This window comes from Plectropomus leopardus, chromosome 8 (assembly GCF_026936395.1).
Source record: "Plectropomus leopardus strain MGB_pleo_1.0 chromosome 8, ASM2693639v1, whole genome shotgun sequence".
NCBI classification, from domain to species: Eukaryota; Metazoa; Chordata; class Actinopteri; order Perciformes; family Serranidae; genus Plectropomus; species Plectropomus leopardus.
In genome coordinates this window covers 12,867,810-12,886,251 of record NC_142183.1, presented here as the reverse complement: position 1 = coordinate 12,886,251, position 18,442 = coordinate 12,867,810, and the positions used below count along the sequence as shown (strand labels likewise).

General features: G+C 40.0%; 1 protein-coding gene across 1 annotated transcript in view; it reads right to left on the bottom strand.

Moving 5' to 3' along the window:
• Nucleotides 1-18,442, bottom strand: part of diaph2 (diaphanous-related formin 2) — a 462,996-nt gene that overhangs the window by 289,238 nt on the left and 155,316 nt on the right. Inside the window, 6 exon segments of the mRNA XM_088080903.1 lie at nt 4,084-4,249; nt 4,251-4,459; nt 8,422-8,484; nt 12,056-12,160; nt 12,976-13,040; nt 15,563-15,681. Coding sequence (XP_087937029.1) covers nt 4,084-4,249; nt 4,251-4,459; nt 8,422-8,484; nt 12,056-12,160; nt 12,976-13,040; nt 15,563-15,681 — 727 coding nt within the window.

Below are 18,442 nucleotides of genomic sequence, written 5' to 3'. Positions count from 1 at the left end.
GCCTGCTCTTCCCTGTTTCCTCTGCATGCCGCTTTTGCGACCTGCTCCTACCTACCTCCTCCTTGTGCCGTTCTGACTTGATCTATGACGTTGTGTCATTGATGCCTGCTCTGTGGGGGTTTTATTCTTTTCTTTTATTTGGTGCTGCGCTGCTGCTCTCCCTGCCTCAGGAATGTGTGCTGTTCCTGTTTTATGTTTTCCACCTAAGCACGTGGAAGGGCAGGGGGGTCCCCAAAACAGAGCCATACTGCCAAATACAAATAACTGCAATAAGCTAAATCTAAAAGTTGCTGAGAAGTGTTTTTCTTGACTAAGTGGCCCTGGAGGAATTTTAGGTTTTATGTTGTCGGAGAAAGTTATTATTTTTTGTATTCATAATCTGATAAAGCAATATCACACTAGAGGGAGTGCTGCTGTACTGAATATCTGCACATCTGTTGACAGCTGCTATTCTGAAGTTAACAGCTTGATCAGACAGTACGTTGTGATATCAGCTGAGGTCATGTGAGCTTGGGCAGTATGTAATATCTCATACCCTTATGGCTTCCTGAAATTTTATCGGGTTATTCAGCATATGACAGCATAGGTATGCAGCGCTTTTCAATCAAATAAATACATACTAGAAAGCCATAAAATGATAAGAAAAGTAATATTCTCACATCTATTTTCCTTATTTAACAGAGAAATACAACTGTTCATTTTTTTTAATTCAACTTTCTCTCGGTCACAGAAGACTGACTTTTGTTCTGCCATTCCCATATGTTTACAGATATCCCTAATTAGCAATGTAAGATCATATACACTTTATGTTCTCATGGGGAATGCTTTTAAAATTATCATTATTTTTGTTTGTGAAATTCAAAATTAAATGGCTGGAAAGGCATTTAGAACTAAATTGTGAATATGCTGTTTATTTTGGCATTTAGACAGTCCTGTTCTTAATCTACACTAATAACTTTCTGTGGGAATCACACTGATATGGAGGTACACACAGGGAAAAAAAATAACCCAAGCTGATTTAAAATGCATTCAGCACTTAAACAAAGCTGACATTTCCCAATGTGTGCCTGAGCTGGTCTTTTCCCATGCGAGTGCCTCGTACTACTGCTTCTGACTAAAAATTCACTGCCACCACATCCTTTGCTTGACTGGAGGACTTGTACTGTAATTGAAAATGTCAAAATATGTCTACATTTTCTTATTTAAAAGCCATCCCCACTGAATGTGAATGTGACTTTAGCTCCGGTATGTAAGCATGTATGTTTGCTAGATGGTATGTTTATAAGTATGTAAGCAGTCATCAACTGTGCACAGATGATGCAACAAGTCATGAACTGCCAGATGCTCACATAGCTTCCTCTGAAACTCCATTTCCCAGTAATTACAGCCTTTTTTCCACAATAATATAAAAGTCCTCTTTTTCTCCTAACAGAGTTGTGTGATTCATACTCTTCACTAACATGTAAGAGGTAGTGGAGAGAGAAGATATATTTGAGAACCAGAATTACTGCCTTGTCGTTAACTCTGCATAACTGCATAACTCTGCCAGCTAAGTTAAGATTCCACTTTAAAGCCATGTCTGTCCAGACCAAGCAGCAAACTTCAAGACTGAAAAATGAAGCCAGCGTAAAAGTGCCAAAAATTGCAATTCACTGAATGGCCACTTGAGGCTGGCTCAAGTAAATCTCCATAGACCGCCATGTTAAAATACCAACATTTACAGCAGAAATAAACACCTTTACAGCTGCTTTTAACATTTATGACAATGGTACAGGGGGTGAATTGTTTTGTAACTCACCCGTTTGCATTTTATCAAGGCCCAAAGTCATGCTCATTTAGGGCAGGGTGGCTTAAGTGACAGGCTGTCTGCCAGTAGTGTCCTCAGCTTCCAGTCAGATCCACACAGATCCACCACTCACTCTTTCACACCTCCAACCTTTTGTCTGATTAACTTCTTCTGGCTCCAAAAAAACAAGATGGTGATGGTAGTCCAGAAACAAGCAGGTAACGTTACAGTAGCTACGTTCATTATTTATACAGTCTAGTCTGGGCTCATATGTAACCATGGCAATAAACTTTAAATATATGTGTTGCTGAAATGCAGTTATAATTTTTAAAATCCAGATGGTTCACATGCATTTTTAACATAGTGCCATTTAAGATGGCACTAACATGTTTTGTAAGCTTGCAGTGACCTTGACTTTTGACCTTTGACCACCAAATTCCAGTCAGTTGAGTCCAAGTGGACGTTTGTGCCAGATTTGAGGAAATTCCCTCAAGGTGTTCTTGAGATACGGTGATCACAAGAATGAGACTGATGCAAGTCACAGTGATCTTGACCATTGACCTCAAAATCCTAATCAATTGAAGGTTAGTGTCAGATGCAATGAATTCCCTCCAGGCCATCCAGAGGTATCGCATTTATGAGAATGGGATGGATGTGCGGTCACAGTAACTTTGACTTTTGACCACCACAAACAGTTCATGATCAGTTCATCCTTGAGTTCAAGTTGACATCTGTCCTAAATTTGATGAAACTCTCTCAAAGTTTTCTTAAGATATCACATTCACAACAACGGGACGGATGGATGGACAGAAGGCCGGACGACATACAACCTTAAGTGTAACGCCTCTGGCCACGGCTGTCACTACCACAGAGGCATAAAAATATCTATTTTTCCCTTCCTTCTTTATATAACCAAATCATAGTTGCTCCTGGCACTCCCATACTTCCATCTGCTGCACATAGAGAAGACACACGACTCTTGTCCCACTTAATCGACACAAGAGACACAGATTGTTTTTCCTCAGGTGGTTATGAATTTCATTTGCATCCCCAGACTACAATTCCTGCGGAGGCAAGGTCAGTGCACTTGCACATTAACCTCTGTGCACTTCCCAGACAATGGGCATTGGCACATCACTGCATGCACACAAATCATACGTGCAAAACCACAGAAATACTGCACAAGAAAATCACCAATAATATTCAGAATATTAAGGCACCAACAGCCCCACCTGGTATTAGGAAAAAAACAGGATTGTTATTTTGTTATTGTTCACACAAAAGGTTTGCTATTTCTTACAGCCGCATGACACTATTAATAATTTTATCTTCTCAAACACAAACTCCCACACAGAGAGAAGCATTTGCATACATGGTATTTAAAGAGTCCATGAGGTGACAGCAATTCAACCTGTAACATGCTGCTTGCAGTGCAAAAGTCAGCGTTGACTTGCATTTCCACATTTCTTTCTCTCATTTATGTCAGTCATTTGGTGGCCTGCTTTTGAAATAAATAATGTATCATGGAAATCACAATATTCGCTATTTGTTCACTTGTTTTTTAGGGGGAAAAAACATTACAAACATGAAGCAATAACTACAATGGCCTTCAACACATTGACAAATCACATTCAAAATGTCTTTCTAATAAAGAGCCTGATTCCACTAAAACCATTAAATATAATGTGCAGCACTAACATGATGTCAAAAGAACTAGTCTGATGTTTTGGTGGTTGTCAGTAATTGAAGACAAAGACGCAAGGTCACACAAGCATCAGCAAAAAACCATTAAATTAATGCTAAGAACTCCTGAGGCAATGGATAAATTATCTATGGCAAAAAGAGCCCACACGCGAGAGAATGTCCTATTGAAATTGTATTCAAATGTGATGGAACGTTACACAGCCCAGTCCTCATTCAATTATGCTAAGACTGTGCAAATCCAAGGACATTTGAGCAATGAAAATTGTTTACTGTTGAATCCTTTGAAATGGGTGCTGAGTGTAGAATAGTGTGGCCTTTGGCTGAATGGTTGTTTGACTAGATTGCATTGCTTGAGTGCATTTGAATAGATAACTCCTTTTAGTTTAGATCTTCAACTTTGCATTATCTTATTGTGTAGGGTTATTTCAAGTATCCTCTAAAGCTAGTGCGAAATGTTTGCAGTGTGGTGGTGAAAAGACTGCATATTTCCTGTCAACAGTGGAATATTATTTCCCGTTCAGTCACAAATCCACAATTTCATCAGTGAACATGAGTAAATATGTTGCAGTGAATCAGAGCTCAGGTGGACATACCTTGGTCCAGTTCACCCTCTTCATCACGGTTTCAGGCTTGTACGTCTTCTTGGGTTCCAGTCCATAAGGCAGCTTGATGACAGGCAACGCAGGAGGTGGAGGAGGACCACCAGGGCCACCAAAGAAAGGCGGAGGAGGCGGAGGCCCACAACCAGGGGTGGCGGGGAGGTGGAGGTCCTCCACCTGGGGGAGGAGGTGGTGGGGGTGGTGGAGGAATGCCAGCGTGGCCGGGAAGAGGAGGAGGAGGTGGTGGAGGGGGAGGACCACCACCAGGTGGAGGTGGTGGAGGAGGTGGTGGAGGAGGAGGTGGAACTGCTGCGCCTCCTGGTAATGGTGGTGGAGGTGGTGCTCCGGGCGCAGCTGGACCCGCTGCAATCTGCAAATACAAGGTGGAAATGTTAAAGATAGCCTTGAGATCCTGCGAGGCTCCCTTTGGTTTAATCTAAACCTCAATCTGATGTCACTAATAGGAAAAAGCAAAAAGGCATTTTTTTGTTTTGTGCTGGTAAAGAGGCGGTTTTGTGCTGTGAAAAATAATGCACAACTTTAGTATCTATCCTTACTATCTAGTAACTTTCAAGGAGTTTCTACTGTGTGCAGTGAGCTGTGTGTGTGTGTGTCAATTAGAGTGAACCCGCTCACTGCAGTGGTGTCATGTTGTCTTAGTGTCAATGATTACTAAGTTCTGTGCAAGTGCTGCTTCGAAGTTCAGACCACAAAAGGAGGTCATGGCCTCTGCTGTTTTCACGACATCACCAACCAAAGAGATGATGATCGCATTACTAACCAGTGTGGATGTTTGCCAAGCGCTGCCAAGTTGACTTTGCTATGAGTCCTTTTAGCAGGAAAAGTAGGGAGCAATTTTTTTTTCTTTTCAATATATACAGATCTCTAGAGATAAAATTGGCATCAAATTTTTTATAAGACTCTTCTTCTCCTGATACTTGGGTTCAGCCTGTAGAAGGCAATTATGTGTATTTTAGACCAATTAAACTTTAGGGTCAAAAATAAAATACACTACAAATATATACAAAACAGAAAACTCTTAGGGACTGTAGAAAAAAAAGAAAAAAACAATGACGCCCTAAAGCAACTCTAAATGCAGTGTGAGTGTGAGGATATGTTGTAGTTGTCGTAATTAAATAATAGTTGTGTAAAGAATATTCTTGTCCATGACTTACGCAGCTTATGACACAGTTATCATGTAATGCTTACATCATGTCAGCCTTAAAATCAAATTAATGAAGTTACTCAATTATATTTTGGAACTGTTTTTTTTTTCATTCTGCTACAATATTTCCCAGCTGGTGTCACAAATGTACAATTTTGTCAAACAGATTGCAAAAACTGTTCTGAAATCATCAAAATTAGCAGATAAATTATAATTATCAATCATATGGTTATGAAATGCAAGATTTGCCACAGTTTTGTACTGCCCATTGAAGTGACAATTCCTATTTACACCACAGATCTTAAGAGGTGTACTTTGCAGGATTATCAGTTGCTGTTTGTAAACATACTTTCTAGCAAAAATGAAACTACGAGCCAGCCACAGATTCACTTTTGTTTAGTGTTTTGCCTCGCTATATTTGTGTTTTTTCAGCACTATGTGTCTTGGATGCCTGCTGCTTACAGTCTGGCAAATGGTCACTATGATTTCTTAAGGCCTCGAGCCTTAAGCTCTGAGGGGGAACTCGGCCATAAACGTGACATAAGCACAGAAAGTGGAAGAAAAAATAAAAATACAGGCAGAAGGCAGAGAATGTTGAAAATAACAGCATTCCCCGCCCTCTGCATGCATAGCATATCCTTTAACACAACCAGCTAAAACAGGTATACTAGAAAGTTATTTGAACAAAATGTATGCTTTTTATGGATAATTGTAAAAAGGCAAAAGAACCCCTATTGTTGTCATTAATCTTTGTCGATATGTCTGTAAATATGAAGCAAATGTTGGAGAAAAACCTATGATCAACCTCAGTTCTAATTTACAAAAGATAAGAATGTTGCTTTCCCATCAAGTTGTCGTCACGACTCCTCACAATGGCAGGCTATTAAACAGCAGACAGGGATGTAATTAGACCCCTGACTGATAAGACAAAGTCTCTCAGTCCTTTGACATGTCTGCACTATCACACATACCACATACACAGGTAAGCTGGTAATAGCACTGTGATAATGCCAATAGAAAAAGGTTTTAGAGAAAAAAAGTTATGCAAATACAACAATTACAGACACCCGAGCTGAGACAGGGTTTGATCTTTGAAGCTGATTAGATGCTGCCTCTTACCAAAAAAAAGAGCATTTCCACTTCTCATTTCCAAAACCAATTCCCTGCAATGTGCTTTACCCCCAGTCACTTGATTGGGTGCGTACAATGTGATTGGCTTCATATTTAAAGACATTACACTGTGTTTCATTACATAATGGCGTTGGTAGATTGTTTATTAGGGCCAAAACTAAAAAGGTGCTCTGCAAGGAGCTTCTTACCCAGATCGCCCAGAGCCCTTCAGTGAAAATCCACATCCAATGATTACATGTCTGTCAATCTCAAGCCCTCTGTGGCCCGTTTCCTCTTTTAAGATTAATATGAGAGAATGGAAGCAAATTAGCTGCTAAATTAGACCACAGTTGTTTCCATACTGAGGGGCCCTTCGAGTCTTTGTCTCTCTCTCTACCTCTCCGACTCTGATCTACCCAATAATAAGCCCAGTGTTTCACAGAACCCTCGGGATCCAGCACCACCGCCACTGGCTTCTCCTTCCTCAAATACCAAAACAAACATTTAATAACAAGAGGCCCATAAGTTGTAAAATGCAAAATAGCTGTGTACTGTGACTTAAATAATAATGGCCATTTTAAACTCAATTGATATGGGACAACATCCCACTTTACGTTCTGCATGTAATTAATGAGCCCATACATGTTTTGCATGCAACACATATAGCATGACCCAAGTGTCTGAGTCTGAACTGGCAAATACAAGTATATAGTTTGCTTAAACTGACGGAAAAAAAGTTGGCACTGTACGTTTCTGCAAACCATAGATTCATTACATTTGCACTCTATTACGTTGCAGATTTGTTTCAACACTATGGTTAATGTGTGGTTAGGTATGTGCACAAAAAACAATTGGTAATGGTTCAACAAATTCCATGTTTTGGCTTGCTCAGTTTGTGGGGCACAATTCCAGCAGGAAGAGCAGTTTTGTTTTACTAAAAAACAACTGTTTTTAATGTAACTATCCCTGCTGACAGGTTGCTACTTAATACCTATGTTTAAAGCCTAAAAAACACTCACATATGGAGCCTATAAAAGCTGTCTGGAAAAACACAGACCATTACTACAAAACGACCACATTTGACATTTGGGGCATAGATTCCTCTGAAAAAACACAAATGAAATGTGCAAATGTGACATATTTCTGGTTTGGAGAAACATAAAATGCCTACATTTTCTGCTGGGTGACTTGGCTGCTTTAACTATTATATGAATAGAATATGTAAGTAGCTGTGTTAATGTGAGACAAAATACACTAGCATCATGAAGACAACAGAAGCATAATTTCTGTGTGTTGTGTATTGATATATAGTACATCTATTATCCTGCATGTTTGAATATTGCCTTTCTTGCCGGCTTGTGAAGGTCTGTTTGATGCTTTTTGGCCAATATTAAGTTTGCAGAGCCCATCTGGAGCTCTGTGTATGGTGGAAAACCAGGCTAATATGAAATCTAACCCATCCAATTTGGATTCATAGTCTTCTGGACTCAATTGGGAGGTCAGCATGGCAGGTAATTAACTCTGAATGCTATGTGATTAAATCTATGCCCCAATCTCATCTCTGATAGAGGAATTCAATCAGAAAGTGTTTACTTATGAAAATCACATTAAACAAGAAGGAAATGTGTGTAGTTAAAATCCACCACAGGGTCGACATAGCTTCCAACTGTTTCATTATTTATCTTGACAAAGGTGTTATCACTTTTTGTGGATTAGTAATTTCACAAGACAAAGCATTTCAGCAAGTATCAATTCAATAGACGTTTTTTTTAAAGTGTATTTCAGTTTGAGATTTGTTTGTCTTGCAAATAAAGATTAGAGGCCTTGCATGTCAGTTCATATTCTAAAATGTAAATTGAATATAAAGGCATAATATGGAGCGGGGCACACATGCAGAGAGGACGGCAAATTGGACAAAAGATCAGTTCAAAAATCAGTTTTCTCCAACAAAAGATTTAAAACATTGCAAACCCACTTCATTTCATGTATAGCTTGGATTTGCAGGTGATTAACTGAGTGATTATGTCGAGCGCTGAACATGCAAAGGGGACACCCACCTTGGCTTCAGATTCCCTGATGAGTCTCTGAGCCTCTTTGAGGTTTTCTTTTTCAATAGTTAACTGTGCAGATACAACACGCACACACACATACACACACACATACACCATGGAAACACACATGTCACACAGAGGGCAACAGAGAGGCACAAATGGGGGTGGGTTAGATAGACAGAGAAAAAGGAGAACACTAGTACACCAGAACAGGTCCAGTACCCACACCAAACACAAAGAAGAGCCAGAGAAAGAGGCGAGCGGAGGAAAGAGGATGTCCCTTACACAGTTAGTGACAAATACAGTGTTATATTCCCATTTCGTCTGAATGAGCTATTTGATGTGCAAAAGGCAGAGTGTGCTGTACTTTTACACCTAAAACAAGATGTAATCTACCTTCAAAAGAACATCAGTGTAGAGCACTGACTACAGCATGATGGGAACAAGGCACAGCATCGCTGACAGTTGGTGTACCTTCAAAACCCTTCTTCCATTTCCCTTTTCTTCTTTTTTGGCATCACAAAATACATTTCAACTTAACACTCTCAGATGTGTGATGGGCATTGATTTCACTCTGCAGTCTTCGTTTTAGAAATGTACCCATTTTGCTTTGATATTTTCACTCTGTGCGACCTTGCCAAAAGAAAGAGGATGGGAACGTATTCCGCGGCATCTGAAATGTAATATTTTTTATAGAGTCATTCCTACAGAACACCTCTTACTATGGACTGTGGAAAACTAAATATTTAATATGTGTAATGGAAAAAGAGATGGAAACTTTTGGAGGATGACTTTAAAAAAAACCTTTCATTTTGCAAGAATTTTAGAAAATGGTAGCTAAGTGCAATATTTAAATCAAAGAGGTTTTTCTTTATCTTTTTATCCTCAGGGATTAAAAGTTAGAGTTCAGAGATATCTCCGTTTTAAAGACAAAGCAAGCCAAGAGGTTTTCAGCAGGTAAAATACTGTGTGTCCTGCTCTCTGAGAGGTCCAGCTCTTTTCACCACCATTTTCAGTAATGTGAGGATGCATGTTAACACATCCGAATGTCAGTAGATTTGACCAGACATTTTTTTGGCTCAACAACTGAATTGGCTCTTTCTCATAACAGCAAAGCACACATTATAATGGGGACTACATTGTGAGATTTGCTGTCATTATCAGTTGAGTCAAATTCTGTAATCAGCCAGAGCGGAAGGCAGCCTGGCAGAAAAAGAGAGAGAAAGTGGTCCACTACACCTCCAGCTTCTCTCGGGGCCAAGATGGGTCAGCTACAAGACCGCCAGGTTGTTAAAACCTATTAATGGGATGGCGCAGAGTGCTCCAATGCACCACTGCAGTGCTACATTATTCATCACATCCAGAGCCAATTCAATGAATAGCTTCCTTTTTTTTTGTCTTGAATGGCTGCAAGCAAAGGTTTGGGGAAGGGTGGATGATTTCCACTTGTTGTGATTCCTGTGTCCTTTGTTGATGTTTACAGGCAGAACCTCAACTCAACTCAATTGGGGGATAATCAAACAGACACATCAAACAAGCTGCTTGTTACAATGCCAAAGTTCCCAGACAAAGACTCTCATTAAATGTGTTGGTTCACAAACAAGGTGAAGTGAAGCGACTCAGGCATGCATGTGTTTTATTATCTGACAGGAATTCTGTCTAGGAGATGAAAGGTTAGGGTTAGCTCCCACTTCATTCATATTCAGCAAAACGACAGTGACAGCACAGCAGCTTTGATGGACAAACTCAATGCATGTCCTCACGCCGATTTAAAGGTTCTGCGCTCTCACAGTTAATGGCCTTCTACAACACTGTGTCAAGCTTGAATTAGGTTGCAAAACACACTCTTTCAAGCAAGTCCTCCCGAAGAGGCAGAATCACAGTCGTCTGAGAGGATGGCACTGTTGTTTTGTACATTGCTTGAGGTAGCAATTGAATGGTCTATGTGAACACCTGCCTAAAATAAAAAAACAGGAGATAACTCGGAATTGTTATTACAGAGCCTGCATACATTAGGAGAAAACATTTAAGCCCTTACAGCCTAAAACTCAACTCTAATTAAATTAATATGTGAGGCCAGTGAAAATTAACTGCACTCTTTGTAAACCCAAACAAATTTAATGGATTCACATTCAAGTAAAGTTTATTTATGCTCAAAAGTGCAGCCCTATTGTAAGTATAATTTTATTTCTGTATTGTCAAGATGTATAGGGGATGGTCTTTGGTCCTCATGGCCACATTCATGCAGGTTTGTGCCAAACATTTTATATGTTTCCCTGCTGAGGTTAATGCCTGTTGATGTGCGGCTCTCCAGCACTAACGGCTCTTTGAAGGAGCATTCGGACAAACAGAGGAAGAGAGGGCTCTGCTCTCCAGGGCTGCTCTGCTCTACACTACCTGTTAATGCACCACAGTCAGTCAGTCTTCAAAAGACAGAGGCCTGCCAGGGGAGGGTGAGGGGAAGGTGTGTTATAGGGGAAGAAACACAACATAAAAAGCCCCAACAAGGAAGAGAGGGCAAGCAAAGGTAACACAGCAGCCTGATACATTCGTTTTTGACAGAAGGTGGAAGAAGGAGAGGGTGAGGCAGAAAAAGGGGCGAGCAGGCGGAGCAGGTGGAGAGGAGCTTTAGATCCTGATGGTATTGTTTAAATAGGCAGGCATTAATCAGGAGCAGAGTGAGCGATGAACCCGTTTGGCTACAAATGCAGGTAACAAGTGGTGACACAGCACTCAGGCATATGAAGTGCAGGAGTGAGAGTGAAACACAATTTAGGTTCTAAGGGAGAAAAACACTGTGACTTTTGCCAGGACAGTGGCCAAAGCTTGTACTACATCACAGCATTTGTTTTGGACTTAAGAATGATTGCTAGAGGACTGAAGTAACAGCACGTTACAGCTGAGAAAACTCCCAGTAATGCTTGGACCACATATGCAGGTGCAGTTTATCAGACGGTGAGCGCCAACCTAAGTAACCTGAGATGAATGTTTGAAAGAAAAAGCAATCTCTGATATAAATGTAGCTATACCATCTTTCAATGCTGGTTTATATTAAATTCCCTAAGCAGGGAAGCAAACTGCCCTTTTGTCCCAAGGCAGTGCTAAAGCATTTGAAATTGGGTTAAGGGGGAAATAGTAGTCATTTTCTGTGCTCAAAATGGAGGGTTTTGCCTGGGAAGAAATGATGTAGAGGCCAAGAAAAGAAATGCAATCCATCTCTGTGATGATAGAATTACATAGGAAAAGCTTCAATAGAGCAATTCGCCATTATAAAGAGCTACAACTTAAGCAGGAGATTGACCCTTTATTAAATCAAATGTTCTTGCATGGATGATAACTCCCACTTATAGCAGCAGCATATCTGTAAGTGAGGTGAAAAGGCATCCTTCTGACCAAATCAGCCCTGTTTCTAGTGGCGCCATCACTTCTCGCTGCTACGATCTCAAGGCAAACACTTCCATTTTGTATGAGATCGCATAAGATGTTTTTAACTTAAAAAATGATTAAAAGAGTTTCCAGACATTAAGATTTTCACTCTTTTTTCATGTTTTTTTTTTTTTGGGGAAAACGTGTAGTATAAAGATCTCAGGGGGAATGTAACAGTTTTGCAGAGTGCTGGGTTTCCTCTGTATGGATTTACCTGGGACTCCAGGGCCTGGATCTTCCCCTCCAACTCTTTGATTCTCTCTTCCTTCTTTTGAGCCTCGGCCTGGGCCTCCTGCCGCGCACTGAACTCCTCATCAAACTGCAAGAAAAGAGACACAAGTATGTCTGTGTGCACGCACCAAACACATGTACACGTATGTAAACACACACACAAACACACACAGGTGGGTGAGCGGCACATTGTCTCAGGAGAATAGCCATGGGGCACATCAACAAACACCAAAACGCGCTGTCTTACACTCTCTGGCTGATTTCTATTCATAGCTCTCGTGGCCCTAGAGCCCTGTTGTCCTTTGTCTTTGTTTCAGGCCTGGCTTTCGCGCATGTTGACGGATCTAACCTTTGCAGAAACCAAGCCATGTCGCTACAATGATTTCACAGGCCCAGCAGGGTGCGTGGTGGACTGGTGGGACAGGACTCTTAAGAAAACAACATCCAGGACCCCCTTGGTGTTGTCAGACAGAGGCAGTGAGGCTCCTTAAGCCACATTTAAATATCATAAAAAATATCCCGGAGGTAAGTTTTTTAAATTACCCATTATTTTATTTCTTTGAAACAAATGAAAAATATATAATGAATTAATCAAGCATTTAATGAATTGAGAAAGGAAATGTAAGATAGAGACAGTAACCCTTAGAGGGCCAGCTTAAAACACAGAACTGTATTAAAGAAGCAGGCACATAACTTCCCTCTTCCCTCTGTGCACAAATAAGTATACATCAGATCATCGCCATCGATTCTTGTAATGCTGATACGGATCATGTAGCGTCACACCCAGGTATTGATCAGGGCATGGAAAATCAATAGCTTGTCTGAGAGCTCAGAGGAAGGAAAAAACTTTGCTGATGGGAGCCGGCCAACCAAAGGGGGCTGTTGGAGTGATTAATGTCTCACCTTTTTGGAGAACTCCGCAGCCTTCTGCTCACTCTCCTCAACTTTGGCTTTATCCACACACTGATCTGCAAGACAAGACCGGCACAGTCACAAGATACTTCAAAGATGGGATGTGCATCGTTAGCTCTTCATGTGAGAATTTCAATTAGACCTGGCTCTTGTTTCTTAAGTATATTAGAGTTTATATGATTGGATTTTTCTCTAAAAAACTCTGTTAGGTCCATGAGATGTTTAAAGCTTAAGATGATATCCAAAATTGTGATAGGTCGTAGTGTGCATTTCATTACATCTAAAAATGCCAAGTGTCAAGAGTCATTTAACTTAGCATTTCAAGGTCTATCAGTCTACAGTATGACTGCATATTATTTAACATATCCATCTATACATTTTCAGATTCAATGCTTTATTTCTCAAGAGGACACACAGATATGTCTCCTATTATAGGCTATATAAAATAGAGGCTTGTGATGAAAAGCATGACTCAATGAAAAATAGAATAATTGAAAAAAAATCAATAAAAATGTCTGCTTTGAAAACAAAAACATGCATAAGATGGTAAAGTTCAGTCGACTGATGCAACCACTGAGTTGAACTTGTGAAGAAGGGACAAGAATGGAGAAAGTGTTTTCATGACATGTTCAGTAACTGCCTCACATACAGTGAAATCAGCCACACTGAGCGACTCTTGGTTCATGCAAATGTGCTGATACATTCCCCTCCTCTTCTCTTTATTTTACTTTCACTGACAAAGGTTTCCTTAAAAGGGGAAACTTCTGTATTTTACAACTTGGACCCAGTTTTCCCATATAAAGAACGAATGGAAAAACTACATTTTGAATAAGTTGAGTATTGAGAGCAACCGCTGGAGCGACAGTGAAGACACTGCTGAAATGTAATCCCTATAGACAATTGTGCATTATCAACTAAGGTCCAGTAAAAAAAGCTTTCTGCCACTAGAGGGCTCAAATTCCAGGCAAAGTCTCGTTCTGAATTCTCTTGAGGCGACTTGCTGCAGGAAAACATTTGTGAAAACATTAATGAGAGTTGAAGAGAGGTGTGCTGGGAAGAGCAAGGTTAGTGTTTCTCAAAGATTGTTCGTTGTCATGAATGAATATTGAGCTGTTTTTGACAATGTGGAAAAGTCTGTAAGATTTCAGATCGAGACTTCTCTGTTATCAAGACTTAGTGTTATACATGCTAGCAAACAGACTGGATCAGTGAAAGTTAAGAAAAATATTGAATTTCTCTGTGGGGTCCTCTCCGTAACATTATTAGACACTTATAGTAACAATCTGAGCCTGTCAGTTGCAAAAACAAGCACTTCTAGATATACATAGATACTGTACTTAGATTTACATTGTACAATTGCCCATAGGGATTACATTGCAGCCTATTTTGCTACTGCGGCTGCAGCAGTCGCTCTCATTTTGTGGACCAATTTCAAAAATTTGTGTCTCTGTTAGTCTCTCAGACACAAAAGCATGGGAAAATAGGATCCAGGTTAAAAAATATTGAAGTTTCCCCTTAAATAACAGAAATCATGACCTAAAATGTGTGAGCTGTTATCTGTTGCTTAATGGCGTGCATCTTTAACAAGATAAAAATCAGAGTCTAAAATATAAAACTAAATCAGCCTGTTCTTGCCAACTTTACTTCATTTTTTTTTTAAAACACTGTTTTCCGAACATTTTGTGTTTCAGTTTCTTTGTTTTATTTGGGCATGTTTACAAATCCCATATTTTCCAATAACCCAGCAGATAAATGATGTGAGGGACAGTGTATGTGCAAGTTTTAGGTGTAAATTACTGTGAGATCACACATCACTCAACGCATGATCCCTCTGAATAATAACTGTTATTAAGAAACAGCCCCCCCCAATGTTAATGTGGAAAAAAAAGAAAAGGGTGGAAAGGCACCTTTCAATAAGTCATGCGGATGTGGCATCTGTGTTGTTAGTGTGAATTTTAACAAACACATCCTTGACAGTTTTTTTTATCAACTGATTAAATCTCAGCAAAGTGGGTGATAAAACTTATTGAATGCTGCATCAGTCCTCTGTGGAAAGGTTTAAAACTTTTAATGACCCTTTGTTGGCAAGTCACAGAACTGTTAGTGATATAACAGAGAGACACAAAGTATTTTTTATTTATTTTCTCTGTTTGAAAAAAAATCTCTATTAGTAATGCAGTGCAAATAGATACTTTCTCTGTGATTCCAGGAACACGGCTGAAAACCCAATAACCGAGAAAAGCAACATTTAAAATGTTTCTGAACCGGCTGAATTCATTTCACCAGATATAATGTATTATTCATCAATAATTAGATGACCCCTACTTATATGTCAAGCCACTGCAGGTGTTTGTTAGAGGAATCTCAGCGGGATCTGGGAGGATAATGAGAATGACTGCGAGGTATCAAAACATTTTTAGCAACATCAGTGATATGCCTCCTGCAGCAAACAGTTTGAAAAGACAAAAACAGATCTTGTGGATGATTTCATATGATGATACTAACTACACATTTCAGACTTCCGCCAACACATGTTAAAATTAATGAGTGAGGAAATACGGAGCAAATTATTAAATACCAATTAGATGGGTAAAGTCCACATCCAATCTTCTGCTGTAGCCGAAGTCTGGGTCCATCCCATTGCGATGCAGGACCACCTGAGACACGCATTCTTCTATCACCTTGTAATACTGAGGCCTGAGGGGTCACAAAACATAAAGCAGAACAATTAGACAAGCCACAGAAAAAATATGAGTGACACAGACTCTACAAGGCTAATTAACCACAAATTATTCCCTTTTCCAAGCTAGAGGTCACAAAATGCCATGTCAAAAAGGGTGCTGCTGAAGAAAATAGGCACCCTATTAAATTTGATCACTTGCTTCGCCCCGATCATGAAATTAGCAGATTAATGGGCACACAGAACCCAGGTCTGTGCTAGTCCGTCCATTTCAAGGTGACAGACGGTAGCCAAGGCTACGCTTGCCCTCTTGCCTAATTTGCAATCATCTTTGCCAATTAGAGCAACCATAAAAACTGAAATGTAAATCTAATCAGCGTAATGTGTGTAATTGAAAGCACAATGACCGGGAAAACATGTCAGCCAGTTAGGAGTGTGACTGAGTGCTTGGTGTTCTGGAGCGAGGTGTCTGAATCAGCCTGAGAGACCCATTCTGACACACAGGTTGGTATGTGACCTTTTCTCAGTAACATTATCAACTTTAATTGCAAGTGACATTTAACAAATACAATGCCAGCCTAAGCTGAGCTGCAAACTGAGAAATAATTATTTTCTAAGCATGACATTGACCAGAAGATGATGTTTAAATTCGCAACAGAAACAACTTGTGTTTTTTCATTTATTCCTCTTAAGACTCAAGTTCTACTTATTATAAACTGGGTGTTGAGAATTGAACTAAAATGTTAGACCTGAACTGACCCTTAATGATGCCCTCAAATATTGTCACAGTGCATGAGGGCGTGACCGACCAATTGTTGCAGTTTGCATGCAAACGACTAGGCAGTTGCAATTCTGGTACGGCGTTATGATATCTGGAATAGGTGTGGAGTGGAATGAATTCATTACTAGTAGGAGGACGAAAACAGTATCAGCAGCTGGAGCAGCGGCAGCCTTCTCATTCAATAATCACATAAACACCTTTCATCTTCCTTTTAAATAAGACATTTTTTTAGCGGTCACAGAGTAGAGGATATGTTCTTCAATAGCCGCTTTTACACAAACTGTTCAAGTTGAGAATAATGCGCCGTTATCCCGCCTTGAAATTCTGTATAAAAGGAACAATCGTGGAATGGGGGGACAGAGTCGTCTCACTTTTGAGCAGCCATAGAAGGAAGTAACAGCGCTAAAATAGTGTGTCTATAAACAGGACAGACAGCAGGACAGGTGTAAGGTTTTGAAGGAGTGCTATGCACACAATCCAATGCTGGAGATTTAAAAATCGGCAAATAGCAGTTAGTAGCTAACTCAAAGAAGAGCAGCTGCCAAAAATGTCCACAAATTTGGAAAACAATGAGATTCAGGAGCTCCTTACCCTCCAAGCAGAGGGCGAAATCAGCCACCATATAACTGAAAAGGTATATGACTGTTCTTGTCGTCTGTTTAGGTTCTCAGTCATCCAGGTCATTAAAAGAAACCTCGGGTTGTTCTTGTCATGTTAATCCACTGTTATTGTTTTTGAAGCACTGCTGACACATTTGTCACTCTAGAGGTTGATGCTATGTGTTAAATGTCATGCCTGCCTGTTTTTTTGGTTCTGTGTAAAAATGCATACAAGGCATAAAGAGGGGACTTCGCAGAGGCCCTTTGGCGCGAGTCACAACACACAAAAATTAAGTACAAAACAAACATCCTTCCACTGGAACCTGATGTTTCTTTAATATACTGATATTCTGTTCTTACTTTAGAAATGATCAACAGTATCATTGTAAATTCTTGTTTTGGCATATAATTTTAAATCAGTAAGAAGACAAAGTTAACACTAGAAGTTTGACAAATCCCTCTATGACAAATATGCTGCAGTGTAATCCCCTTTTAGCTTCTTGAGATAGTCCAACAGATTCCTGTAATAATAACTGAAATTCAGAGATTTCATGACAACTTTGATGCAGATAAGGAACTCAAAGTCTGATCAAAGCCTGCCCGTCTGATAGCTCTGCATGAAAGCATTAAGGGAAGGAGCACTAATGTTACTAAATGTAATAATTGATGGAAACAGGCAGAGCTGTTAGCAAAGTGTCTGGTGGGTGTCAGGCATGTTAGTTCTGTGTAACATTAAAAAAAGCACATATATCCAAGTATGTGTCACAGGAAAAAGAATCGTGATAATCAGTAAGTTGTAATTATTATCATTTAATGAAGTTTATTTCTGCAGCTTTTATTTTAAACTGTTAGCCATATATTCAAAGGCTATGTTCTGTTGGTACCTTGTGGGTGGACAGGCCATATCATGTTATGAACAGAAATATGAAAGAACACAAAATTCTGAGCCAAAGCAAATAAGAATAAATCAGCATTTAGGTGCACTGTTTTGAAAGCATGAAATGCCATACATTAAGCTTGAGCTGGCGGATTCGCCCACTCATGATTGGAACAAGCTAGTGAAAGCTCACACATCGCCCTGCATGGCTTAAGCACTGTGGCACTCGGCTTACAACTGTCACCAATGTACACCACATTATTATCTCAATAAGCCGCCCTATTTTCCCTTCGTCCTCCATCCTCCGCCGCCACCACCACCGAGCAGATAGAGGCTGGGTGGAGATAACTGGAGATGGAGAGAGTGACCCAGAACTGTCAGGCCCCTCCACAGTGGGCAGGGCTGGGCTCCAGAAGCTAGCATATGTCCCCTGCATCATTCCCCACCTCTTCTTTTACTTTGGCACCTTCATTTCTTCCAATGATAGCTTGCAGTGCAGAACAGCCCCAGCCACTTGATCC